The sequence below is a fragment of the Pezoporus flaviventris genome, unplaced genomic scaffold (genome assembly GCF_033815535.1).
Source record: "Pezoporus flaviventris isolate CSIRO_AGI_PZ_B2104156 unplaced genomic scaffold, CSIRO_AGI_Pfla_v1 ptg000123l, whole genome shotgun sequence".
In the NCBI taxonomy this organism is placed as follows: domain Eukaryota; kingdom Metazoa; phylum Chordata; class Aves; order Psittaciformes; family Psittacidae; genus Pezoporus; species Pezoporus flaviventris.
Window position 1 is genome coordinate 1,328,903 of NW_026892671.1, and position 27,983 is coordinate 1,356,885.

At 47.2% G+C, this 27,983-nt stretch overlaps 3 protein-coding genes and 1 pseudogene across 3 annotated transcripts; 1 reads left to right on the forward strand and 3 right to left on the reverse strand.

Moving 5' to 3' along the window:
* Positions 1 to 943: 943 nt before the first annotated feature.
* On the reverse strand, positions 944 to 1,813 carry LOC133282460 (olfactory receptor 5J3-like; annotated as a pseudogene).
* Positions 1,814 to 6,133: 4,320 nt separating this feature from the next.
* LOC133282461 (olfactory receptor 5AP2-like) lies at positions 6,134 to 7,105 on the reverse strand. Its single transcript, XM_061478457.1, has one exon. It carries the CDS (start codon positions 7,103 to 7,105, stop codon positions 6,134 to 6,136), a length of 972 nt encoding a protein of 323 aa, XP_061334441.1.
* A 3,601-nt stretch (positions 7,106 to 10,706) lies between these two features.
* Positions 10,707 to 16,338, forward strand: LOC133282462 (olfactory receptor 8U3-like). The gene is made up of 2 exons (XM_061478459.1): positions 10,707 to 11,363; positions 16,036 to 16,338. Exons 1-2 carry the CDS (start codon positions 10,707 to 10,709, stop codon positions 16,336 to 16,338), a joined length of 960 nt encoding a protein of 319 aa, XP_061334443.1.
* Positions 16,339 to 25,567: 9,229 nt separating this feature from the next.
* LOC133282400 (olfactory receptor 8U3-like) lies at positions 25,568 to 26,521 on the reverse strand. Its single transcript, XM_061478412.1, has one exon. It carries the CDS (start codon positions 26,519 to 26,521, stop codon positions 25,568 to 25,570), a length of 954 nt encoding a protein of 317 aa, XP_061334396.1.
* Between the last annotated feature and the right edge of the window lie 1,462 nt (positions 26,522 to 27,983).

The following is a 27,983-nucleotide window of genomic DNA, read 5'->3' on the forward strand; positions in this document are numbered from 1 at the left end:
TAAGGACTTTGGGTTGGGTTTCTTCATTACCTTTGATTTCCCTGTTGTTTCAGGGTGTTGGTGTGTTTCCATGTTTGCTTTGGGTTTCTTTAATCCCCATTGCCTCAAACCAAAGCGCAACTCTCCTGCAGCAAGCTCTACTGATAACATTCTTGCCTTTGTTTTTAACAAACTACTGTGGGTATAAATTAGAAAACTCCTTAGAGCTTGTCTTAAAGGCGTTGAGAAAGGCGGAACTTGAGGAAAACTGAAAGGGTGAAGTTCTACAGCTGCCTGAAAAGAGGCGGCAAAGCCCAATTTGACTGTGATTTAACTCAGCAGCCTGGTTCCAAACACAAACCCGATGAAGAATTTGCATTTCACTCACTTGACTCATGCACGATATCCCATTGCTCCACAACTGCATTAAAACATCAGCTCATCCATTTAGATCTTGGATTTCCATCCTTCCTGGGAAAAGCTTTTCATAGGAGCTGCCTCCCCTACCCAGCCCATTAATCACTGAGACCCCAACTAAACTGAGGCAAGAAAAATCAGTATCGTGTGTGTTGGTGTTGACATTTAACACAAGAATATATTGTGTTATATATAAATATATAGGTTAGGATGCATTTAATATTGTGTTTTGATATATATACACACATACATACGTGTTTATGTGTATAATTTGCAAGTCATAGGAACAGAGACCTCCTAGATGTCCTTTCTGCACAATAACTATGTCCTGCTGGTCATAGTCACATCAGTGACTAGTCATGGTCACATCAGGTTGCTCCTGGCCTCATTCAGGCAGCTTCTGAACATGTCCATGGGTGGAGGCTCCACAGCCTCTGGAACAAAGCCTCATGTTACCCACATCCCTGGATCAGGGTTTTCAAAACCTCACTGTGATTCTTTCTGCAGTTCTCCACAGAGCATCCTTCATCTCTTTGTTCCTCAAGCTCTAGATGAGGGGATTGAGCATGGGGATCACCACTGTGTAGAAAACAGAGACCACTTTGTCAGTGTTCAGGGAGTAACTAGAGCTAGGGCGTAAATACATGAAGATGGTTGTTCCATACAACATGGTCACCACAATCAGGTGGGACATGCAGGTGGAAAAGGCTTTTTTCCTGCTCTCAGCATTACGGACCCACAGGATGGCAAAGAAGATGAAGAGGTAGGAGACCAGAATGGCAGAGATGGTGCTGAGCTCAATGACACCAGCCAAGGAGAAGAGGATCATCTCATTGATGTACGTGCTGGCACAGGACAGAGCCAGGAGAGGAGGAACATCACAGAAGAAGTGGTTGATGACATTGGAGCTGCAGAAGGGCAGCCTGATGATGAAGGTCATCTGAATGATGGAGTTCAGGACACCCCCAATATAGCACCCAACCACCAGTCCCACACATAACCTCCGAGTCATAACAGAGGAGTAGAGCAGGGGGTTGCAGAAGGCCATGTACCGGTCATAGGCCATGACAGCCAGCACGAAACACTCAGTTGTCACAAAGACGATGTAGAAGAAAGCTTGACCCATACAGCCAGCAAAGGAAATGGTCTTCTTCCCCAATAGAAAGTTGACCAAAGTCCTGGGGGCTACCACGGAGGAGAAGCAGATGTCAACAATGGAGAGGCTGCCCAGGAAGAACTACATGGATGTGTGGAGCTGTGGGTGACCTCGGATGGCTACAATTATCCCTGCATTGTCCAGAAGGGTGATGGTGTAGATGAGCAGCAACAGCACAAAAAGGGCTGCCTTCGTCTCTGCTTGGTCACTGAGACCCTTGAGGATGAACTCTGCTACTGAGGTGTGATTCTGCTCTGCCATTCAGGGCTTTTGTATCTGGCAAGGAAGGAAAAAAGTCTTGAAAATACAGGACAGTGGAAACCATGCCTTTATTTGAACTGGAATGGGATAACTTGACAATTAGCACCCTGTGCACCAATGGCATCCCCACTATCCATTTCCAGGGAGCTACAGTGGAATGGACTGCTCTGGCCATCTGCTCCAAGCTTGCCCTCTTACACAGCCCAAGGAAAGAGGAGGCCCCTTCTGAAGTGAGAGCATCCCAGCTTCCCCAAACACCTCTGAGCAGATTCATTTGTATCACTCAATCCCATTTGGTACCTACAAAATGAGGTGATGAGACCAATGGCTACAGCAGCAGAGAGGGATTGATGTGACACAGACCAAGCCATCAGCTCTGCCCTTGATCTCCTGTGATCAAGTTTCTCTGAAGACAGCACTGATTTTGGAAGCAGCTTCTGGCTATAACTCATATAAGACTAAAAGCACTGTAGCTTTCCTTGGGTGGTTTTGGAAAAGTCATTGAGATGAAGGAAAAAGAGCCTTTAACTTGCTGGGAATTAAGGAAGGAGAAGGGAAGGGGTGCTGCATGACCCTAAAACTCATTCAGGACATGAAGAGTTTAATATTACAGTCTTGGAAACCTTGGGGAGGTGATGCCAGGAGACCATGAGCAAAATTTGGGTCTGAAGATGTTATTCCCTTAGTACTATTAAGAGAATATACGATTAGGAGGAATCAACACCATGATGAGACCATTGAGCTCTGCTAAGCCAAACTCACTCAACTCCGGTTGTCTAAGTTAGGCACTAAGTTAAGCTGCTCACCCTCATGAAAAAAAAGTGTGAATTACAGGTTTCTGTCCCTGATAACATGAAGGTTCAGAATAAAACAACTAAATCTTTACAGGATTAAAGATGAGAATTAAAATCTTACCCCACCAGATGAGTGTCAGGACCGGAAGACTCAGCGAAGATCCATTCTCCATCAACAGAATATTTCTTTGTAGAAATATTCTTTACATTTTAAAGTGAGTATCACTGTTTCAGGGCCAGTGGTTAGGTTCATCTGTCCTTGTGAGTTTGCTCATCTCCTATTTTGCAAGGTTCCTTAAACATACCATAAGCACCATGATAAGCAGCAGTGGCTAAATGGGCGAAAAGAAAGATGGAGAAGGGCTTTGGACAGGGGCCTGTAGGGACAGGCCAAGGAGAATGGCTTGAACCTGCCAGAGGGGAGACTGAGATGAGCTCTTAGGCAGAAGCTCTTCCCTGGGAAGGTGCTGAGGCACTGGCACAGGGTGCCCAGAGAAGCTGTGGCTGCCCCATCCCTGGCAGTGTTCAAGGTCAGGTTGGACACAGGGGATTGGAGGAAGCTGTTCTAGTGGAAGGTGTCCCTGCCCGTGGCAGGGGTTGGAGCTGGATGAGCTTTAAACTCCCTTCCAACCCAAAGCAGGCTGGGATTCTATAAGTACATCCCAGCAGGAATATTTCATCTCTTTAAAACCAACACAGAGGAGCAAATCTTTACCTGGCACAATTCTGAGCAGCCTCCCCAGTTGCTGCAGTGATTTCTACCAGAGCAGGGCTAACATGGACCTTTCATTGTATGGTCTCACATACCTGTGGAAGGGGGTCACCTCTTACAGCTGTAAATTCTCTTCCACATTAGATGACACTGGATATCTGCACAGCAAATCAAGGGGATTCTCTCTTGAAGGCATCCTCCTAGCTTCCACACAAGAATGTCTCTCCTGAACCTCCAAGACCTTCCAGCCTATTTTCATCACCAGGTGAAGTTCTTCACTTGCACCAATGTGTTACTTTTATATCTCTCCCTGCAGGTCTTTGCAGGCAACAGACACAAACACTTGGGGAACAAGTATTTGTCACAGTTTTGGCTACAATTCAGGGCTCTAAGACATGTGAACCTTGGTTATATATTGCTGGCCCCTGAATGAGAACCCATGAGTCACAACAGCCTAAACTGCTAATAAAGGCTTAGCTGTGCACACAGGCTGATGGAAAATCTCTTCTAATTGTTGTCACAAAGATTTCTAACCTGTTACAACATTCAGCAGCCTCCAGGGACAGGAAAAGCAGAGATCCAAACAAGCACAAAGTGTTCTTCACAAGTCCTTTTGAAGAATCAAGGGGCAGGTGAGAAGGTGCAGCCAAAGGGCAGTCTATGTCAATTATCTTAAACACTTGCTGCAAGCAGCTTAGGTAATTACCTCTGAATGGATGCCTGGAGAAGACAGGTGGTATTATAGAAGATGAAGGCTGACCCAAACCTTCAATCACTAAATGAGCCTGAAAGGCTACTGTCCAATGTTAGGGAATCCACCACTTTCCTGGGGAGACTGTCACTGAGCTACTGATTTGTATCACTGAGAGCCTAGAGGACTGGCTGAGAGATGGACAAATGAGATGGGTTTGGGCTCACCTTGCTCCCCATCAGCGTGACATACAGACCAACACATGAGCTATAGGTGTCCCAGGTTATCTTCAAGTCTGTGAACTCCAGTGGTGCCATTCAGTTGGCCAAAGGAATGGCTGAGAAATGCTGCAGGACTCACTGGAACCCATGAGCTTCTGGAGGAAACCATCAATGTCACCAGCACAACCAGCAACAACCTGCACCAACAAACCCAAATATGGATGGAGAAGAGCAATGCAGACAGCTGTGTTGACCCCTGGTTGGGTTTAGCTTCTACAAATGGCAATATTTTAACAGCAAGGTTTATATTTGAGGAGTTTCTGTGCCAACACTTTCACCAGTGATTCCTGTTTGTTCCCACTGTATCACCAATCCTTCAGGTACAGCTCAAAACACCCTCCCCTTCCCTGAAAAGGTGAATAAAAACACATATTCCAGTTATTGCTGGAATAAACTTATTTTGCTTCTTACAACAGCATGACAAGGAGGAAAAACAACTTGTAGAAAGCAGATAGACAGTCTTTAGGTTATTAGGTATAAACCTTCAAAGTGTTTATCACTAAATTCCTCATCTTGTATCAGCTCTGTTGTGTCTAAGGATGTTTTGAGCCTAATAATTTTCCTCTTATAATGATGGTGGTAATGGAAAGGGGGAGTTTCAAATAAAAAATACATTGAAGTTACGTAGAACTGAAATCTAACCTAAGGAAGTACCATGACCCATAGGCTGGGTGGGCCTTATCCACCTGAAATTCAGATGTCCTGAAGTTAAATATATCAGAATCATGATATACATTCTATATGCAGCTGATACCTTTATATATCTTTATTATATCTTTATGCACCATCATTCACTTGAGCCATTTGAGTTCCTTCTAAGGAGGGAGACTGAGATCAGATATAATATCTACTTATTAAACTTCACTTTTGGCCAGTTAAATCCCACAACTAATGCTCTTGTGGATACAGAGAACTACATGCTTAGAGAAAAAAAAAAAAAGAGAATAACAGTAAAAATGTGTTTTATTGCAACTAATGCAGCATGGCTTTAATGTACATTAAGTTTGAATATATGTACTAAACAATTCCACTCAACAGCACATTTAGGAACCATCACTGTACAATCCTTTGCTCTGCATATTAACAAAGTCATTTGAAGTATTTCTTCACTATAAAAAGCACTTTGAAGGATTAAAGCGCAGCAGGGAAATCTTCAAATACCTTTGAACATTCTTTGATGGGTCGTTGATCAGGGAAGAAAATTCCGAGAAGCTCCTCTCCAGCTTCCCTGTTTCCTGCAGCTTTAGGGAACTTTTCTTCCTCCTCTCTCCTCCAAGCCTCCTTGGTCTGCTCTGTGTGTTCTCCTGCATGCTCCCATCTGTCACGGGGATTACCTGGAAGCACTGAAATTCACCTTAAGTCCATAGATCACATCGCATGGCTGGAAGAGGTACAGCACTTGGTAGAGTGTCCACCATACTGGTGAATGATGTCCCAGCTGTAAGAGACCACAAGTGGGCTCTTGAAAAGACAGCTGAGAAAATAGTCCAAGTCCTCAGCAGAAATCTCATAAATGGGTTATTTTAACAGGACCGAGCCTTGTCATCATATTTCCCTTCAAGAAAGAAGCGATTTGGGGTTGCTTAAGCAATGGCAGGTACATAGGAAAACCCAACACATTCTTGCCTTCAAATATTCAGGAACAAGTTGGACACTTTAGCATGTTTCATCATAAATCAACCTTTGGTGGCTCTTCAGTGAGTATGTGTTTCTCCTGTTATGAAATACACTATCAAGAGGCAAATGTATAGCAAATTACTCCCACATCGATAAAGCTGGTCTACAAAATGGACAATAATATACAGAAGTATTATCACAGCTTCTCTCCAACCTCAAAAAGACTCAAAAACACCAACCCCACTCCCATCCAAATGGCGACTTTGGCAGGGAAATAATCGTTCTCCCCACTGTTCTCTTCAGAGCACTCTTTGTCTCCTTGTTCCTCAGACTGTAGATGAAAGGGTTCAACATTGGGGTCACCGTGGTGTAAAAGACAGAAACTATTTTGTCCCTGCCCACGTTGTAGCTGGAGCTGGGCCGTAGGTACATGAAGATAAGGGTCCCATAGAAGATGGTGACAGCCAGTAGGTGGGATGCACAGGTACCAAAAGCTTTGCCCAGCACAGAGCCTGTCCTCATGACGGCGAAGAGGATGTGGCCATAGGAGATGAGGATGACTGATATTGTGGTGACCTCACTGAAGTCCCCAAAAGCAAACAGCAACACTTGGTTGAGGGAAGTATCAGAGCAAGCCAACTTTGAGAGTGGTGGCCCATCGCAGAAGAAGTGGTCAATGACATTGGGGCCACAGAAAGACACCCTCAATGCAAAGCCTGTGAAGACGGCTGAATTAAAAAGCCCAACTGCATAGGACCCAGCTAAGAGGGAAACACAGACCTTCTTGGACATGAGGATGGGGTAACGCAAGGGGTTGCAGATGGCAACATAGCTGTCATACGCCATCCCAGCCAGGAGGTAGCACTCTGTGATTGCAAAAGCAGCATAAAAATAGAGCTGCAGGAAGCAGCCAGCAAAAGAAATAGTCTTCCTTTCAGACAAGAGGTTCAGCAGCATTTTGGGTGTCACCACGGAGGAGTAGCACAGGTCCAAGAAGGACAAGTGGCTGAGGAAGAAGGACATGGGGCTCTGAAGCTGGGAATCGAGCCAGACTGCAGCAACGATGCCAAGGTTTCCTATCACGGTGGTGACATAAATGAGCAGGAAAAGCACAAAGAGTGTAACCTGGAAGTCGAGGCAATCTGTGAACCCCTTGAAAACAAACTCTGTCACCGTAGTCCAGTTTTCCCAGGCCATCAGTGTCCAAGAGGCTCCCAGTTCCCAGGCAGCAGGGTGGTTTCTGTGGCTTGGTTATGATGGCTTAATCCCTTGCTGAACTATTAGTGGGGTTTAATCCTGTACTCTGTAGATAATGAAGACATTCTCTAATGAAACACAGCCAGGCACCTTGGCAGGATGCTTAGGTGGTCCACAACCACCTGCCCATGCAGGGAGTCACTGCTATTGACTACTGGTATGTGCCTACCTCTTATTCCTTTCTCCAAGGAAATCATTCAAAGACAGAACCTACACCTTATCATTGCTTAGGGGAACTAGAAAGGCCACAATGCAGACAAATAGAGCATATCCTATTGAAATTGTCTATGCTGATCTCTTAAATAGGATAAAATACATCCCCAAAAAGGATTGTGTCAGGAGAGGGGGTAAATACATAAGATATTAGGCATTTCTTATGTACATGTTTATATTTGTCCCTGTATAACCATTACCACTAAGCAAGGAGATGTTTGCAAAGAGAAAAGGCAATTTAAGCTCCTGTGACAATCACTGCTACATTCCTTCGGCATTGCCTCTAAGCAGATCTTCCTTGCCCATTTGCATGACTATTACACAGAAACATCTCTGTCTTGATAGTATTTTTCCACCTCCCAGCTTGCTTTATATACCAGAGCTTCAGAGAAGAAAATTTGTGATTCTATGATGCTGTGCTTCACCATTCCATGAAATCCTCCAAGTCTCCATTCCTTCCCTGTTTAGTTCTACATGGTGTTGCCTGTCCATGTATGGCTGTGTCTCCCAGAGGCTCCTGTCTTCACTATTTATTGCTTTCCAGCTTAGATGGTTGACATAAGCAGTCCCATTGGGCACATCACCCCATACCAGTCTTGTTTTCTCCCCCCTTTAAATATAATTGGAAAGTTGCCTAAGGGACTTCACAAGTCAGGCATCTGGAGCTATTACTGCCTCAACCCCTGAGATGGGCTGTCTTCTGGGAGCCAGAATGCACTGAAATCAGAAATTGCTGTGAGGTTATTGACAAAGAGCATCTCTTAGTGATGACATCTCAGCACCTTGTAACTACAGAAACCCTCAAGCTGGACAGCTTTATGAGCTTTTACTAAGACTGGGAACCCATTACCAAACCACAGTGTTACTCACCTACTCAAAAACATTATTCTACAATTATATTTGGAAAATGGAGGTGATACTAATGACTGGAGAATAACACTCGAGTGTAAAGTTCAATTGATCACTCTAATTCCCTCACTGAATAGACTATCTCCTCTTGTGCCCATGCAGGGATATGGTCTGGATGGAGAGGGACTGCCAGAGCAGTGAGCAGCGGCTGGGCTGTTGGGGACAGAGGGTAATGTGTTCTACTCTGCAGGAACATGGGGAGTGCCATAGGGGTTTGTCTCTTCAATCTATCAAAATTGAACCAAAGGAGAACACCACTGTGTGCAGGGACCATCCCACGGTACCTGAGCAAGAGAAACAGAGCAGGAACAGAGACCTAGGCCAAGTTCAGCCAAGATTCCAGAGCATCAAGCAAGTTAGGGACTATGAGGCAGGTCCAAAACCAAGCCAACACAGGTCAAGTCAATCCCCTGGTCAGGTTTAGGTCCAGCAATTGCTAGGAAAGTCCATAAGAAACCTCAGATCACCCTCAAAGTATTCCATAGATGTGCACAACTCCTGCTAAAATGGAAACAAAAACTCAAATATAGTCCAACCACCTTGGGCTGAGCTTAAACAGAGATGGGGGCAAATGGGCCGAGGGTGGGAGTGGAGCCCCAGCTGAGTCTGCTCAGGGGGATAAAGGCCTATTAGCTCACCCTGGGACAATTCATCACTGCCTCAAATGCCCATTTCTCACCCTTGAATACAGTGGAAGCCCTAAAGCACCAGCTCAGGTGTTGGACATTCAGGCACTACATGTGGATAATCCCACAGAGGATGGAAAATTGGGCACTCAAGTGTGCAGAGGGGCAGCAGCAGCTCCATAGATGGAGTCACTTGTACTTCACGTTGCATTTAGGGACCCTCTGCAAGATCTGAAATGTCTCTAAACCCATTCTCATTCTGTTGACAAGGTCAAACTGAAAACTTTGTATGGTCCACAGGTATGTCAGAAGCATCCTATGAGCTGCTGATCACTGCTGCTGTGTAGCTGCGCTCAGGAATGACTCATCCACATCATGTCTCAGATGCCCAAGCACCACAATGCCTTTCAGATGTGATTTCACACCCTTTGCTTTTCCTTTTCTTTGTTTTCCTCTGGTAAAGCATGAGCAGCCCTGGAGGCTTCCTCCCAGGAGAGCACATGCAACTGTATTTACAGCCCCAGCACCACAAGCTGGGCTCTTGGAGTCTGGCAGGAGCTCACCTCTCCTCACATCAGGTGCTTAACAGAGCTGATGCTGGCACACAGATGTTCTCTGCTGCTTTGGGGATTAACCCGTGGCTCCCATCACTCGGTGGCAGAAGGAAGTCACAGGAGGTAATGCCAACACAAAGCAGAGCCTCACCTTCATTGAAGCAGTGGTATTTCTTCTTCATGTCCTCATGTCCTCTTTGGGAAAGCTACATCAGAAATCAACCTTACCAGTGTGTTTTTTCTTTATAATTAGAGGGAGCAATGGTGAATGCAGGTTGTTTTCTTTCACATATGCAGCAAAAGAAACATGCACCAATTTATTCAAGAGTTAAATGAGGATGAATCTTATTTTGTTATAAAGAAATGCAACATTGCAGATTGTCAGCAGAATATAGTCACTAACAAATAAGTACATTGTAACATCAACTCCTTTTCAATGCAAGCAGCTTAATGCTCATAGGTTTAGGATGCTTCAGTGTGCTGGAGCTCAGAAAGGTATAAATCATGTGAATTTTATCTGTTACGAATAATCTCAAATAGTTTAATAAATGTGATTTGGTGACTGGAATGATAACCAAAAGCCAAGGGAAAATGTGTGCAGTTTATTCATGTGTAAGATGGATTTCACTAGGACTGGGACTTTCTTTCCCCCTGGATCACATGCGCTACTATGAGGTTTTCAGGTGTCTTCTGACCAAATTAACTCTGAATACTGAAAAGTGAAAGTGAAGAAAGATCTGATTCTTTTCTTTAATCTGAAAACACATGTGCTTGAATAAATTCATAGTTTTAAGAGTCCTAGCACTGAAAATAGCATTTGTGCCTTGAATGCAGTCCATGTTCTTTTCAAGATACCTCAGTTGAATAACATAAAATATATATAATTTGGGTTAGTTAATATAGTAGTATATACAGTAATGTGGCAGTTAAACTGGTCATTGTTTGGATTAAAATATGGTCCAAAAGTGCCTAAATAAATCCATCGTTTTAAGTGTTAGAGCATAGAAAACCAAAAATGCCATTTGTTACTTCAGTGTGCTTCCTGTTCTCTTATAAATACACTAACTGAAAACCAAAAACCGTACGATTTTGGGTTAAAAATATAGTACAGTATATGAATTCAACCAAAATGTGGCACTTACAGTGGTGATTGACTGTAGTTAAACATGGTCCAAAAATGAATCTCCGTTTTTAAAAAAATGTTTCTCTTCCTTTTGCCTCAGCAGGTAACACCAGATCATGGGAGGAAATCAAACCCAGATTAAATTCATCCTTTCAGGAATTACAGACAGCCCGGGTGCTCAGATCCCTCTGTTCGTGTTGTTTCTGCTGAATTACATTGTCATTTTGGTGGGGAACTTCGGCATTATCATCTTGGTTCGGGTGTCTTCCAGCCTCCAGACCCCCATGTACTTCTTCCTCTCCCATTTTGCCTTCACTGACATCTGCTATTCCACAGTCATCTCCCCCAGGATGCTGGCAGACCTGTTATCAGAGGACAAAACCATTTCTTTTAACGGCTGCATGATGCAGTCTCAAAGCTTTACACACTTTGCTGTTATTGAGTGTCACCTGCTGGCCACGATGGCCTACGATCGGCACGTTGCTATCTGCCAGCCCCTGCTTTACGTGACCATCATCTCCAGACGCGTCTGCTGGCAGCTGGTAGCATCATCCTACGCATTTGCCTTCCTCAGTGCCATCATCTGCACATGGTGCACGTTTGGAGGTTCCTTCTGTGGTCCCAACCGCATTGACCACTTCTTCTGTGACGTTGTTCCTGTGCTAAAGCTCGTGTGCTCTGACACACACAGCAGTGAGATGGTCATCTTTGCCTTCGTCACCATCAACGTAGTGGGTACGAGCGTTATCATTTTGCTCTCCTACATCTCTATCATCCGCAACGTGCATTCAGTCAGCTGATCGGAGCTAGCCTAGCTAGAGCCACAGCCGGCACGCTTCAGCGACGCGAGGGTCAACGGAGATTAGGAAAATCAGAGGGGATAGCGCAGAGACATCGCGATTCCCGACATCTCCCGATCCCCGAAGCCCCAGCAGCCCTTGCGAGAGAGAGGCTGACGTGGCGGGGGGCGTTTCCACGGTGACGGCGGGAGATTTAAAAGCGGCCTAAACTCGCTACTAGCATTCAGTCAGCTGATCGGAGCTAGCCTAGCTAGAGCCACAGCCGGCACGCTTCAGCGACGCGAGGGTCAACGGAGATTAGGAAAATCAGAGGGGATAGCGCAGAGACATCGCGATTCCCGACATCTCCCGATCCCCGAAGCCCCAGCAGCCCTTGCGAGAGAGAGGCTGACGTGGCGGGGGGCGTTCCCACGGTGACGGCGACCACTCCCCTGCTGCTTGCCTTGAAAAAGCCTTTGAGAGGGCAGCGACACGTCGCTGTCCACCGGGCACAGGGAGGAACAAGCAGGTCGTGTTGCTGGTGTCCCAGACTGCGCGCCAATATGGTTGCCTCCAGAAAGAGAGCTTGCAGTAAGGTGAGTACAGCAACTCAGACAGAGACCCCGTCCCAGACCGTGGCTGTTCAGGTCTCTGGGTGCAGGGAGTGCCAGAGCCTGCTGCTGCCGGAGGAGGGAGGACAGCATTCCACCTGCATGAGGTGTGAGCAGGTAGAAGATCTGCTTAGCCTGGTGGCAAGACTTAAGGAGGAGGTTGAGACGCTGAGGACCATCAGGGAGTGTGAAAGGGAGATCGACTGGTGGAGTAACTCCCTGGCGGGCCAGTCGAAACGGTTCCAGGGAGATACCCCCCAAAAGGGGAAGGACCCCCTGCCTTCTCACACAGAGGGGGATGGCCCGAGGCAGCCCCTGCCCTGTAGCTGTTGCGCAGAGGTAGGGGACCAAAAAGACGGCGAGGGTTGGAAGCGAGTTCCAGTTCGACGTCGTGGGAAACCCTCCCCCCTTCCTGCCCTGCTTCCCCAGGTGTCCCTCCGTAATAGGTTCGAGGCCCTGGATCTTGAAGGAGAGGTAGGTGAGAATGTGGGGCAAGGCCAGCCCACAAGGCCACATAGGAAAAGGGAGTCGACTTTGCACCTCAAGACTGCCTCTGTTAAGAAAGAAAGAAGGGTCATTGTAGTAGGGGATTCCCTTCTGAGAGGAACAGAGGGCCCGATATGCAGAGTTGACCCTCATCATAGGGAAGTGTGTAGTCTGCCTGGAGCCCGGATCAGGGATATCACCAGGGCGCTCCCCAACCTGGTGCACCCGACAGACTATTACCCGCTGCTGGTCTTCCAGACAGGTGGGGAGGAAGCTGCTTCCCGCAGTCTGAGGGGGATGAAGAAAGACTACAGGGCCTTGGGGCGGATGGTGAAAGAGTCTGGGGCTCAAGTGATCTTCTCCTCACTCCTTCCATCTTCCACTGATGATGTGGGAAGGAATGGGAAGATTCAGTTCATGAACAATTGGCTTCAAGACTGGTGCTACAGGCAGGGCTTTGGGTTCTTTGATAACGGCTGGTTTTATAGGGCACCAGTCTGGACAATGACAAGTGAGAAAGGTTTGTCTCACAGAGGGAAAAGGATGCTGGGGCACGAATTAGCAGGGCTCATTTGGAGAGCTTTAAACTAGATTCGAAGGGGGATGGGCTTGTAGCTGGGCTTGCCCCAGTGGGGCAGCGCTCCAGAATTAATGAAGACTGGGAGGCCTCCTACAATCCTAGGGTGAAATCGGTGTGCTCAGCTCGCTCCCTGAAATGCCTGTACACCAATGCGCGCAGCATGGGAAATAAGCAGGAGGAGTTGGAAACCTGTGTTAAGTCAGGAGATTATGATCTGGTGGCAATTACAGAGACGTGGTGGGACAGCTCACATGACTGGAATATAGTCATGGAAGGCTATGTCCTTTTCAGGAAAGACAGGCCAGCCAGGCGGGGTGGTGGGGTTGCACTTTATGTGCGGGAGGAACTACAGTGCACCGAGTTCTGTCCAGGGACAGATGATGAGCAAGTTGAGAGTCTGTGGGTGAGAATTAAGGGGCAGGCTGGCAGGGGGGATACTGTTGTAGGTGTCTGTTACAGACCACCGCATCAGGGTGAGGAAGTTGACGAGGCCTTCTACAGGCAGCTGAGAGCGGCCTCACAGTCACAGGCCGTGGTCGTCGTGGGGGATTTTAACTTCCCTGATGTTTGCTGGAAGGACCACTCGGCAACCCAGCCACAGTCCAGGAGGTTCCTCCAGTGTATGGATGATAACTTCCTCCTGCAAATGGTGGATGAGCCGACCAGGAGAGGAGCGCTGCTGGATCTCATCCTCACTAACAAGGAGGATCTGGTCGAAGCAGTAAGGGTTGAGGGCTGCCTTGGTTGCAGCGACCACGAGATGGTGGAGTTCAGGATCTTGTGTGGCAGGACTAGTAGAATAGCAAGTAGAATTGCAACCCTGGACTTTAGCAGGGCAAACTTTGGCCTTTTCAAGCAATTGCTAGGGGAAATCCCATGGGCAAGGCTGCTTGAAGGTAAAGGGGCCCAAGATAGTTGGTTGACATTCAAGGACTGCTTTTTCCGTGCTCAAGATCGGAGCATCCCGACACGTAGGAAGTCAAGGAAGAGGGCCAAGAGACCTGCGTGGCTAAACAGGGAATTGCTGGGTATGCTCAAGTGGAAGAGGAGAGTTTACAGGTCATGGAAGGAGGGGCTGGCCACTTGGGAGGAATATAAGGCTGCTGCTAGAGGATGTAGGAAGGCAGCTAGGAGGACTAAGGCATCCTTAGAATTAAACCTGGCAAGAAGGGTCAAGGACAGCAAAAAGAGCTTTTTTAAATACATGGCAGACAAAACTAACACCAGAGGCAATGTAGGCCCACTGATGAACGGGATGGGTGCCCTGGTGACAGAAGATAAAGAGATGGCAGAGTTACTGAATGCCTTCTTTGTCTCTGTCTACTCTGCTGCGGGCAGTCCTGAAGAGCCCTGTACCCCTGAGACCTTAGATGAAGTCAGGTCGACGGAGCGGTTTGCCTTAGTCGATGAGGAATGGGTTAGAGACCAGTTGAGCAATCTGGACATCCATAAATCCATGGGTCCAGATGGGATGCACCCGCGGGTGCTGAGGGAACTGGCGGAAGTCATTGCTAGACCACTCTCCATCATCCTTACCAAGTCTTGGGAAACGGGAGAGGTGCCTGAGGACTGGAGGAAAGCAAATGTCACTCCAGTCTTCAAAAAGGGCAAGAAGGAGGACCCGGGTAACTACAGACCGGTCAGCCTCACCTCCATCCCTGGGAAAGTGATGGAACACCTTATCCTTGGTACCATCTTCAGGCATATCAAGGATAAGAAGGTTATGAGGGGCAGTCAACATGGCTTCACCAGGGGGAAATCATGTTTGACCAATCTCTTAGCCTTTTATGAGGAAATAACACGGTGGATGGATGATGGCAGAGCGGTGGATGTGGTCTACCTTGACCTCAGCAAAGCATTTGACACAGTCTCCCACAGCATCCTCGCGGCTAAAATGAGGAAGTGTGGACTGGATGATCAGGTAGTGAGGTGGACTGCGAACTGGCTGAAGGAGAGAAGCCAGAGAGTTGTAGTCTATGGGGCTGAGTCTAGTTGGAGGCCTGTAACTAGTGGAGTGCCTCAAGGGTCAGTACTGGGACCGGTATTATTTAATATATTCATCAATGATTTAGATGAGGGAATTGAGTGTACTATCAGCAAGTTTGCTGATGACACTAAGCTGGGAGGAGTGGCTGATACGCCAGAAGGCTGTGCTGCCATCCAGCGAGACCTGGATAGGCTGGAGAGTTGGGCAGGGAGTAACTTGATGAAATATAACAAGGGAAAGTGTAGAGTCCTGCATCTGGGCAGGAACAACCCCAGGTTCCAGTATAGGTTGGGGAACGACCTGTTAGAGAGCAGTGTAGGGGAGAGGGACCTGGGGGTACTAGTGGACAACAGGATGACCATGAGCCAACACTGTGCCCTTGTGGCTAAGAAGGCCAATGGCATCCTGGGGTGTATTAGAAGGGCGGTGGTTAGTAGGTCGAGAGAGGTCCTCCTTCCCCTCTACTCTGCCCTGGTGAGACCCCATCTGGAGTATTGTGTCCAGTTCTGGGCCCCTCAGTTCAAGAAGGACAGGGAGCTGCTGGAGAGAGTCCAGCGCAGGGCAACAAAGATGATTAAGGGAGTGGAACATCTCCCTTATGAGGAAAGACTGAGGGAGCTGGGTCTCTATAGTTTGGAGAAGAGGAGACTGAGGGGTGACCTTATCAGTGTCTATAAATATATAAAGGGGGAGTGTCACGAGGACGGAGCCAGGCTCTACTCGGTGGCAAACAATGATAGGACAAGGGGTAATGGGTACAAACTGGAACACAAGAGGTTCCACTTAAACTTGAGAAGAAACTTCTTCTCAGTGAGGGTGACGGAACACTGGAACAGGCTGCCCAGGGAGGTTGTGGAGTCTCCTTCCCTGGAGACATTCAAAACCCGCCTGGACGCATTCCTGTGTAACATTATCTAGGTGTTCCTGCTCCGGCAGGGGGATTGGACTAGATGATCTTTCGAGGTCCCTTCCAATCTCTAACATACTGTGATACTGTGATACTGTGATACTGTGCTGAGGGTGTGCTCAGCACAGAGCAGGGCCAGAGCCTTCCATACCTGCACCTCCCATTTGATGGCTGTTGCCTTGTTATATGGGTCAGCATTCTTCATGTACCTACAACCTCCATCTAGCCACAGGAGCCTGGATAAGGTGGCTTCCATCCTCTATGCTGTGGTCAACCCCATGCTTAACCCATTTATCTACAGCCTGAGGAATAAGGAGGTGAAGGAGGCTCTGATCAAGTGCAGGAGAAGGTTCTTCAACCACTGGCAACACAGAAGAGTTGTATTATCCAGGACATGAAGATTTCATGTCAAGTGAGAAAGCTTATGGGGCACTGAAACAATGGGATTTCCCACTAATCCTCATGACTTTATGTAGGTTCTTACACTGTCCCTGCACAAAAGCCAATGACAGTATTGGATGAGAAAGAGACTCCCCCAAATCACATCTGCATTGGAAGGAACCCAAGAGGAACAGCAACCTCAAACTTCATTACATTTTGCTGTTATCCTCCTCTAGGAAGAATTTACCCTCAATTATTCCAGGCCTCTTCTCACAGGAAATACCAATCAGCTTTACTTGGTTATAACTTTTGTCACTGATAATATCTTTTTTTTTTTTTTTGCAAGATTTTTGACCTTGTCCTTCAGCTCTAATAAAATTCCTCACTCTTACCTGTGAGCTCTTTATTAAAGCTGCTGGGGTGGGAGGGAAGAGGAAGTGTAGTTTTACATTTGCTTGCTGAAAAAGAGTCAGAGAAAAGGTTACAAAAGATTCATTGCATTTGTTTGTGCCTTTCAAAGAGAAGAAGCTGGTGGGAATCAAGGTCTCAAGCTGCACCTTTGAATATGAAGAGGAATCCCTCCCCAGGCTGCAGCTTCACAAGAGATGAGGTCTTGGGTGATCTGATTTAGTGTAAGGTGTCCCTGCCCACGGCAGGGAGGTTGGAACTAGATGATCTTAAGGTCCTTTCCAACCCTAATTATTTTATGATTCTATAAAGGAAGAAATTGTAGATTTAATTAATACATTGTAACTAATGTCAATATAATTAATTACTATGTTTCATTAATGTTAATATAATATATAATAAAGAGTGAACTGTTCTGAGACCACCCAGTGTTAAGGACATTCTGGGCACATCAGGGAGTCCTTCAATTCATCTTAAGTGCCCTATACTTAAATGGTGAGATAAATGGAATTCCAGCTGGAGATAAGTACCCACATCCCATGTCCATGCCCAGCTCATGATAAAGTACACCACGGAACACAAATGGTGTATTTTACTGACAAATGAAACCTGCGGCTTGTTTCCATAGATGAAAGGCAATCTCGAGCACAGAATTCCTGGTAACTGAGAACTGTCTGGGTCTGAGAAAAGCCAAAACACACAGATGGGGGATAACAGCTTTCCTTTACCTGTTGAGTGGGAATTAACTTGTATTTGATAAGTGTATGGATGGTGAACAGTCTCTTTTGTTTGCTCTGCCAAACCACAGCAAGAGAGGAGATGTTGTCTGAGGTCTCAGGGAAAAGTGGTTTCTACCTGTGTCCACTGATGGAGACAGCAGAAATGCAATTAAATGCTGAAGAACTTAAGGTGTCAGAGACTTTTAATATCAAAGAGCTTCCTTGAAAACCTTCACCATAACTTCTTTTCCTCCTTCTAGTTAGTTGGATGTCTTTGCTTACACTGTACACATAAAATCATAGAGGCACAGAAAGCCCAAGCTGGACCTCAAAAGATCATCTGGTTCAAGCTTTTGTGGGAAAGGGAGTCTAGATGAGAAGCGTGATGTGTAGGGCTCACCACTGCCTGATGAATTACCCCACTCTGGTGTCCTTATTTCCTGTTCGGTTTAACAAATTTTCCAAAGCAGAGACAACTGAAATGCTCAAAGGTTTACCGACACTTGATGCCATGCTCCTAAGAGAGCTCTGGTTTGCCATAGTCTTGTGTGTGGTGGATCCAACTCAGTGAACTGGCAATAGGAACCTAAGTCTAATGTACAGGGGAGGCAGAACTCTGAATTCCAGAAACACAAGAAACAGGCTGGAGGTTTTGGAAATACATTTTACACCGAGACAATCATTGCATGATTCTGCTTCAATCTTTGCAGAGAAATGATCTACAAAATGCAGAGATTCCCGGGGGTGGACACAAACTTCCCACACCACATACATAAAAGTGGTCCTCTCCATAAAAGTCTCACATCACACTTGGTAAAGGAGAAAGCACCAAGGACAAGAGAATAATACATGAACTTGATTACTCAACTTCCCTAACACAGAAGAATAGCTCCAAATTTGCCCATTTAAGTACATAATCTAGAGAGAGAGGGAATGCCAGAGCAGTGAGCCCTGGCCGAGCTGTTGAGAGCAGTGTGCTGGGTTCTGCTCTGCAGGAGCATGAGGAATGCCACAGGAGTGTCTTTCTTTAATCTCTTTAAGTAGAGCCAAAAAGGAACACTGTGGTGCACAGTGAGCATCCCACAGTACCTGAGCAAGAGAAGTAGGACAGGAACAGAGACCTGGGCCAAGTTCAGCCAAGACTCCAATCATCAGGCAGGTTGGTGATGATACGGAAGACACAGGTCCAGGACTAAGCCAAAGAATGTCAGATCAAGCCAAGTCAATCCCCTGAACAGGGTGAGGTCCAGCAATTGCTAGGAAGATACATGAGCAAGCTTTGGTCACCATCAAAGGATTCCATAGATGTGCACAACTCCTGCTAAAATGAAAACAAAACCTCAAACATAACCCAACTTCCCTGGGCTGAGTTAAAATAGAGATGGTGGGCAAATGGGTGGAGGGTGGGGACGGAGCCCCAGCTGTGGCTGCTCAGGGGGATAAAGGCCTATTAGTTCACCCTGTGACAATTCATCCTTGCCTCAAATACCCATTTCTCATCCTTCAATAGAGTGGAAGCCCCAAAGCATCAGCTCAGCTGTTGGCCATCCAGGCTCTACAAGTGGATAAGCCCACTGGGGATGGAAAACTGGGCTCGCCAGTGTCCAAGGAGGAACATCAGAAGCTCCAGAGAAGGAGTCACTTGTGCTTCCTGTCCCATTTGGGGATCCTGTGCAAGATCAGAAATGGCTCTAAACCATTTTCATTCTGTTGCCAATGACAGACAGAAAGTTTGGCATAGTCCATAAGTATGTCAGAAGCATCCTATGAGCTGCTCATCACTGCTGCTGCTGTGTAGCTGTGCTCCGGTTTGGCTCATCCACGCCATGTCTCTCAGATGCCCAAGCACCACAATGCCTTTCAGAGGTGATTTCACACCCTTTGTTTTGTTTTCCTCTGGTAAATCATGAGCAGCCCTGGAGGCTTCCTCCCAGCAGAGCACATGCAACTGTATTTACAGCCCCAGCACCACAAGCTGGGCTCTTGGAGTCTGGTAGGAGCTCACCTCTCTTCACATCAGGTGCTTAACAGAGCTGATGCCGGCACGTAGGCGTTCTCTGCTGCGTTGGGGACTAACCTGTGGCTCCCATTACTCGGTGGCAGAAGGAAGTCACAGGATGTAACACCAACACAAAGCAGAGTCTCACCTGCATTGAGGCAGTGGGCTTGCTTCTGCATGTCCTCGGGTTGCCTTTGGGAAAGCTGCATTGGAAAACAGCCTTACCAATGCGGGTTTTCTTTATAATAAGAGGGAGCATTGGCTTATGCAGGTTGTTTTCTTTTACATAGGCAGCTAAAGCAAGATGAACTGAATTACTCAAGAGTTAAATGAGGATGAATCTTATTTTGTCATAAAGAAATGCAGCATTTCAGGTTGTCAACAGAATATGGTCACTAACAAATCAGCCTTTGGATTCAGCCTCTTATAACACCAACTCTTTTCTAAGGCAAGCAACATAATGCCCATAGGTTGAGGGTGCTTCAGCATGCTGGAACTCAGAAAGGTAGAAATCATGACTTTAGCGATGTGAATTTTATCCTTTTTGAATTATAGATAACACTTCGATATATGCGATTTTGAGACTGGCATTAGAATTAAAAGCCAAGGGAAAATATCTGGAGGTCATTAATGTGTAAGCTACAATTTCAATGGGAATGTGACTTTCTCTTGCTCAAGGTTTACTTGAGCTCCTATGAGTTTCCTCTAAGCTGTCTTCTGACACAAACTGCCTCCAATCTGAAAGTGAATAAAGATCTGATTCTTCACTCAAACCTGAAAAATCAGGTGCTTGAATAAATCCATAGTTTATGTTTCTCAGCATAGAAGAACAAAAATGGCATTTTTTGCTTCATCGCACTCTCTGTTTTTTTCTAAGTACCTCAAATGAAGAACAAAATCATATAATTTGGGTTTACAAAATACAATACAAAACACCAAAATGCCAAAGCATGGCTGTTAAACTGGTGATCGATTGTAGTTAAGTATGGTCCAAAAGTGAATTTCTGTTTGCAATGATTTTGATGTTTTCCTTCCTTTTGCCTTGGTAGGTAACACCTGGTCATGGAAGGAAATCACACGCAGACTAAATTTGTCTTCTTGGGAATTACAGACAGACCATGTGCGCAGACCCCTCCTTTTGTCTTGTTTCTCCTGATTTACATTGTCGCTTTGGAGGGGAACTTTGGCATTATCATCTTGGTTCGGGTGTCTCCCAGCCTCCATACCCCCATATACTTCTTCCTCTCCCATTTTGCCTTCACTGACATCTGCTGTTCTACAGTCATCTGCCCCAGGATGCTGGCAGACCTGTTATCAGAGGACAAAACCATTTCTTTCACCGGCTGCATGATGCAATTCCTCACCTTTGCATTCTTTGCTGCCATTGAGTGTCACCTGCTGGCCATGATGGCCTACGACTGGCACATTGCTATCTGCCACCCCCTGCTTTATGTGACCTTCATCTCCAGAGGCGTCTGCTGGCAGCTGGTAGCATCATCCTACCTATTTGCCTTTCTCAGTGCCATCATCTGCACATGGTGCGTGGTTGGGGGTTCTTTCTGTGGTCCCAACCACATTGACCACTTCTTCTGTGACGATGTTCCTGTGCTAAAGCTCGTGTGCTCTGACACGCACAGCACTGAGATGGTCCGTCTTTTACACCGTGGTCACCCCAACGCTAAACCCATTCATCTACACCCTGAGGATCAAGGAGGTGAAGTGCCCTCTGCTGAAGTGCAGAAGGAGGTTGTTCAACCACTGGCAACATGCAAGACTTGTATCATGCAGGACATGAATACATCAAGTGAGAACGCCTAAACTAATGGGATTTTCCACTAATCCTCATGACTTTATGTAAGTTCTTTCACAGTTCCTGCACAACAGTCAATGAGAGCATTTAATGAGAAATAGAACCCCCATCGCGTATTCCTAGGAAGGACACCAAGAGGAGCAGCAACTTCAAACTTCATTTCACTTCTCAGCCACCAGCGTGTAGGAACAGATTACCTTGAATTATCCCAGGCCTCTTTTTCCTCACAGGAAACACCAATCAGCTTTATTCAATTCTCACTTTTGTCACTGATAAATATCCACTTTTCTTGCAAGATTCTTGACCTTGTCCCTCACCTCCAATATGCGTACTATGTGTGTATGTGTGTAAATATACGTATGTGTGACAGGAATACAAATAAAATGTATAAAACTGGTATTACACATAATGTGACACAAACAGACTTGGACTCAATGTGTGGATCTGCATGACTGTACTGCACAGAATGATCTCTATCTTGAGAAAAAACTGATTTTCTCACCTCCTGGCTTGTTTTATAGAATCATAGAATCATTAGGGTTGGAAAGGACCTTAAGATCATCTAGTTCCAACCCCCCTGCCGTGGGCAGGGACACCTTATGCTAAACCATATCACCCAAGGCCTCGTCCAACCTGGTCTTGAACACTGCCAGGGATGGAGCATTCACAACCTCCCTGGGCAACCTATTCCACGGCCTCACCACCCTCACAGGAAAGAATTTCCTTCTTATATCGAACTTAAACTTCCCCTGTTGAAGTTTTACCCGTTACCCCTTGTCCTGTTACTACAGTCCTTAATGAAGAGTCCCTCTCCAGCATCCCTATAGGCCCCATTCAGACACTGGAAGGCTGCTATGAGGTCTCCACGCAGCCTTCTCTTCTCCAGGCTGAAGAGCCCCAACTTCCTCAGCCTGTCTTCATACGGGAGGTGCTCCAGTCCCCTGATCATCCTCGTGGCCTCCTCTGGACTTGTTCCAACAGTTCCATGTCCTTTTTATGTTGAGGACACCAGAACTGCACACAATATTCCAGGTGAGGTCTCACAAGAGCAGAGTAGAGGGGCAGGATCACCTCCTTTCACCTGCTGGTCATGCTTCTTTTGATGCAGCCCAGGATATGGTTGCTTTCTGGGCTGCAAGCGCACACTGCCAGCCTATGTTCATTTTCCCATCAACCAACACCCTCAAGTCCTTCTCTTTGGGCTGCTCTGAATCTCTTCTCTGCCCAACCTGTAGCTGTGCCTGGGATTGCTCCCACCCAGGTGTAGGACCGTGCACTTGGCATGCTTAAACTACATGAGGTTGGCATCAGCCCACCTCACAAGCGTGTCAAGGTCCCTCTGGATGGCATTCCTTCCCTCCAGGGTATCAACCGAACCACACAGCTCGGTGGCATCGGCAAACTTGCTGAGGGTGCACTCAATCCCACTGTCCATGTCAGCGAAAGAGATGTTAAACAAGACCAGTCCCAATACCGATCCCTGAGGCACCCCACTCGTTACTGGTCTCCAGCCGGACATTGAGCCATTGACCACAACTCTTTGCATGCAGCCATCCAGCCAGTTCTTTATCCACCGAGTGGTCCATCCATCAAATTGATGTCTCTCCAATTTAGAGACAAGGATGTTGTGTGGGACAGTGTCAAACGCTCATTCAGATTTTTAAGATGGTCTCGAACCAGTTCCTCTCCTACAGTGGTGTAAGTTCTTCATTTTCACAGTTCCTGCATCTGCCTTCCAAGACTTGGGTGGTGCGGTCAGAGCCTTTGCCAGTGAAGACCAAGGCAAAGAAGTCATTCAGAACCTCAGCCTTCTCCAAATCCTGTGTAGCCAGTTCTCCCAAGAGCTTCCTGAGGGGGCCTACTTTCTCCCTAGTCTGTTTTTTATTTGCTACATACTTGTAGAATCCCTTCCTGTTATCTTTAATACCTCTAGCTAGGTTTAATTCTAACTGGGCCTTAGCTTTCCTAACCTGGTCCCTAGCTTCCCAAACAACATCCCTGTACTCTTCCCATGCCACTTGTCCTTGCTTCCACTTATTATAAGCCTCCTTTTTCATTTGAATTTTCCCCAGGAGCTCCTTATCCATCCAAGGAGGCCTCCTGGCCCTCCTGCTGCACTTCCTTCTAGTTGGGATGCAGCACTCCTGAGCTTGTAGCAGGTGATCCTTGAATATCAACCAAGAGTCTTGGGCCCCCCTGCCCTCTAGGGCTGTATCCCATGGAACCTTCCGAAGCAGGTTCCTGAAGAGGCCAAAGTCTGCTCTTTTGAAGTCCAGGGCAGTGAGCTTGCTGCACGCTCTCCTCACTGTCCTGAGGATCTCAAATTCGAGCATCTCATGATCGCTGCATCCAAGGCTGCCCTGGAGCGTCACATTTCCAATGAGCCCTTCCCTGTTGGTGAGCACGAGGTCAAGCATGGCACCTCTCCTTGTCAGCTCCTCTATTACTTGCAGGAGGAAGTTGTCTTCTACACAATCAAGGAACCTCCTGGAGTGCTTGTGCCAGGCCATACCCTCCTTCCAACAGATGTCAGGGTGGTTGAAGTCACCCATGAGAACAAGGGCCTGTGAGTGTGAGGCTGTTCCTATCTGTCTATAGAGTGCTTCATCCGCAGGTTCTCCTTGATCAGGCAGTCTGTAACAGATCCCCACAGTAATGTCCCCCATCGCTTTTCTCCCTTTATCTCTCACCCACAAACTCTCTGTTGGCTGCTCACCTGTCCCCAGGCAGTTCCATACTCTCCAGCCATCACAAAGCTGTGGCGGTCGCTGTGGAGACGCCCATTGTGATGGGGCCCCCACGGTGAGCGTGGGCTTTTTAAGTTGCCAGAGCCCCACAGTAACCAGTGTGGAGGAGACCCCTCCCTCGGGAGGCTGCATCTCCTGGGGCTGCCCTGCACATCCAGGTCCATGTTCTTTGACTTTGCAATCCTGTTTTAGTGTTGGCCTCAAACACATTGTGGGTGCGTGCTGGGAAGGGAGGAGAAGCTGTCAGGAGCTGTGCTGGTGCCATCACAGCTGTAGGAGCAGGGGATGGATGGGTGAGGAGGAGGCACTGGGCTTGTTCATGTGCTTGGAGCACAGCTCTGCCTGAAGAGGTGCAGGGGTGGAAGCCGGAGTCTTCTGTGTGCAGGAGCTGCTGGTGTCAGAGGTGCTGAGAAGGTGGCAGGGCAGGAGCAGCCCCTGGGCACTGCAGCTGCTGGTGCTGTCTCTGGGAGCTGAGCACAAGGGGACCTGCCTGGCTCCGGCAAGGATCACGGAAGCTCACCAGGCATTGCGGAAGGCGGCTGGGCCCTGGCAGGTTCTTGTGATCCCTGTGCCGGGCATTCCAGAAGGCACAGGAATTTCTAAACTTAAACATATGAAAACAAACACTTGACAAGAACTTTTATCAGTTGCTCTTTGCAATCTTCCTGCACTCAGAAACCTCCAATGTGCTGTGCAACCTTGTCCTGGGTTCAGCAGTAGCAGTCATGTTTTTTTCCTTTGTGTTAACTGGTGCAGTGCTGTGTTTTGACTTCTAGTTTGAGAACAGTGTTGGTGAAGCCGATGTTTTCGGTTGTTGCTAAGTGATGTTTACCCTGACCAAGGACTCTGTGAGGCTCATGCTCTGCCAGGGAGGAGGGGAAGCTGTGAGGAAGCAGAGACGGGGCGCCTGACCCGGGCTAGCCAGGGAGGTATTCCATACCACAGCACGTCATGCCCGGGGTGGGGGGTAACTGGGAGTTACCCGGAAGGACACGGGCTTCCGGGTGGAACTCGCTTTCTTGGCCGGTGGTATCGTATTCTCTTCCCTTGTTATTTTCCCTTATCATTGTTTTAGCTGATAGTAGCGGTGGTGATTTGTTGCTGGACTGTTCTTGTCTCAACCTGTAGGAGTTGCACTCTCTCGATCCTCCACCCCGTTCCTCCAGGAGCGGGGAAGGGGAGAGCCCCGGTGGGGGGGGGGGGGAGGAGACGGACACGGACCTTGATTGTTGTCAGCTCGGCACCACTCACTGGGAGTGAGTGAACAAGTTACCTGACTGGGTTTAAACCACGACACACTGTCAGGTTTCAGGCTGCAGCCTGAGAAAGTCCTGTCCATGCCAGCACAGAATGTAGCCTTGGTTTAAGGAGAAGCGTGTTTTCCAGCTGTCATGCTTCCAAGTATGTTTAGTCCCTGCTTTGTGAAGGTGCAATATCCACCCGTCCTTGAAGGTGCTATATCCAGCCATCCTCTTTAACGTCCAATATCCAGCCATCCCTGAAGGTGCAATATCCATCCTGCTGCTTCTCACCAGGGCAGGGTAGCCCACGCCTTTCAGCTGACTAGGAACCATGAATGGACAAAGAGCAGAGGACTTTACTTTTTGCTTTCCTCATGGCATTCTTCATATCTGCATTTCTTAGGCTGTCGATGAGTGGATTCAGTATGGGGACAGCCACAGAGTGCGTCATGGAGACCACCTCGTCATGCTTTGAGGACTGGCTGGAGCTGGGGCACAGGTACATGAAGAGGGAGCTGCCGTAGTACAAAGCAATGGAGATGAAGTGAGAGGCACAGGTGGAGAAAGCTTTGCGTTGACCAACCACAGACTGCATCCGCATGACAGTGGAAAGGACCGACAAGTAGGAGATGAGGATGAAGACCGTGGTGCTCAGTACCTTGAACCCCACCACGGCAGCAACCATCACCTCAATGGCAGGGGTGTCAGAGCAGGAGAGGGCTAGCAGTTGTGGTCCATCACAGAAGAAGTGATTGATTGTCTTGGACCGACAGAACGGGAGACGAGATATGGAAACCGTGTGTATGGTAGAGCTGATCACGCCGGCTAAGTAGGCACCAGCCAACATCCCTATGCAAAGCCTTTGGGACATGACCATGGAGTAGAGAAGGGGGTTACAAATGGCCATGTAGCGATCGTAAGCCATAGCAGCCAGCACATAGCACTCGGTGGTGGTACAGGTTGCAAAGCAGAAGAGCTGATTGGCACATCTAATGAAAGAAATCACCTTCTTCTCCACTAGAACATGGAGCAAGGCTTGAGGGATGATGGTAGAGGAGTAGCAGACATCCAGGAGAGACAAGTGGCTTAGGAAGAAGTACATGGGGGTGTGTAGGCAGGAATCCGTTCTGATTAATGTAATTAATTGCAGGTTTCCTATGAAGGTAACCACATAGATGGCAAGGATTAAGACAAAGCACATCACCCGCAAGTATTCCCTGTTTGTGAAGCCCAGGAGAATAAGCTCAGAGGGGGACGTATAATTATCTTCAACCATATTGAACCTATAAGCAGTTTGCCTGATTTATGTCTTCAAATTGAAATGCTGAATAGGCCCAAATCCCTCAATAATGCTAAGAATGTCAGGTTTTGTCTATCAATCAGTTACACCACTTACATACATGCAAGTCAATGTAAGGTAAATTCTCTTTGAGAGAGGAAAACACCAAGTTCCCAAGGCTAAACACCACAACCATCACAAACACACTTAGAAGCAAGTAGATATTTTAAGGCAAAGGAGGGAGGGCAACACCAGAATGAATAAACTGCAGGGTTCCTCCTAGTTCCTCTCAAGCCATTGACACATGGAAGTCCTTGAATTTCTGAGTAACTGCTGGGAAAAGGGAATTATTTCTCATCTTTTGGGTGCTGCCAGTCCAGTGTAAGTACATGAGGAATAAATAGCTGTTCTCTGTGACCCAGGAGGAGCTCTTTGAGAGCAAATGTGGCTTTCCTTAGGGTAGGATGGTGCAGAACCAGGATTTCTCACCCCACTTTGCTTTAGACACAATGCCTAACTTGGAGACAAAAGATACATTCAGGCTTGATCAAACATAAATTCTGCCTTGGAGAAATCAGCAGCTCCTAATATCACAGCTTACGACAGGTAGAATAAATCCTCATTGATTTTTCCTGCCTAACATTAATCATCACTTGACAGAGTTACACCAGAGAGCAAAGCAGGAGTGTGCGTGGCTGGTATCTGACAAGCAGAGCCATGCTTAAGAGTCATCATTATTTGATGACCTTTTGCTGAAGGGGTGAGCTCCCCCTCCAGAGCCAGACTCCTCAGTTCAGATGTCCTGTGAGCAACGCGTGCGGTCTCCTGGTGTTATTAATGGGGATTTAGAGCTGCTTTTCACTGCTCACATAGAGATGCTGGAGGCAAAGCAGCTCCTGAGCCATCACCACGGAGCTGGAAGATGTGACCCAAGTAATGAAAATCAAATTGTTTGGGCCTGGGGCTCAATCCTCCCCCTGAGGCAGCATCCACCTGCCCAGACACACACTCCCTGCAGCTTGAGCACATTCACTGGAATGGAGATAAATTAATCTGAAAACCCATACCTTGCCGCCCTCGTTTAGATATTATCCATGCAGGTTGTGGGTCCACACTCTGCTGAAGAGTTAACTGAATATTTATCTCTGTATTCCTGGGGAAAGGACCTCCATTTGTGGCTTTCCTACTCCGATTTGGTAAGATCTTGATTTTTGGCCAAGCTTTCAACAAGCTGCCCTAGGACTCACCAAGCAGACTGCTGCTAGTATTATCCAAGATGTAACTCTTGACATTATGGATAGGAGAACATCCAGATGCTGTTATGATCCTACAGCCAAGCAAAACCTTGTAGCATAACCTCCTGGTTAGGTAGCAGTTAGCTTGCTCTCATGGAACCATAGAATCCCAGAGTTATTTGTGTTGGAAGAGACCTTAACGCTCATCCAGCTCCACCCCTTCC

Coding starts and splice junctions, on each gene's coding strand:
- LOC133282461 (XM_061478457.1), bottom strand. CDS start 7,105: ATGGCCTGGGAAAACTGGACTACGGTGACAGAGTTTGTTTTCAAGGGG.
- LOC133282462 (XM_061478459.1), top strand. CDS start 10,707: ATGGGAGGAAATCAAACCCAGATTAAATTCATCCTTTCAGGAATTACA. Junction 11,364..16,035: donor TGCTCTCCTACATCTCTATC/ATCCGCAACGTG, acceptor ATACTGTGATAC/TGTGATACTGTGCTGAGGGT.
- LOC133282400 (XM_061478412.1), bottom strand. CDS start 26,521: ATGGTTGAAGATAATTATACGTCCCCCTCTGAGCTTATTCTCCTGGGC.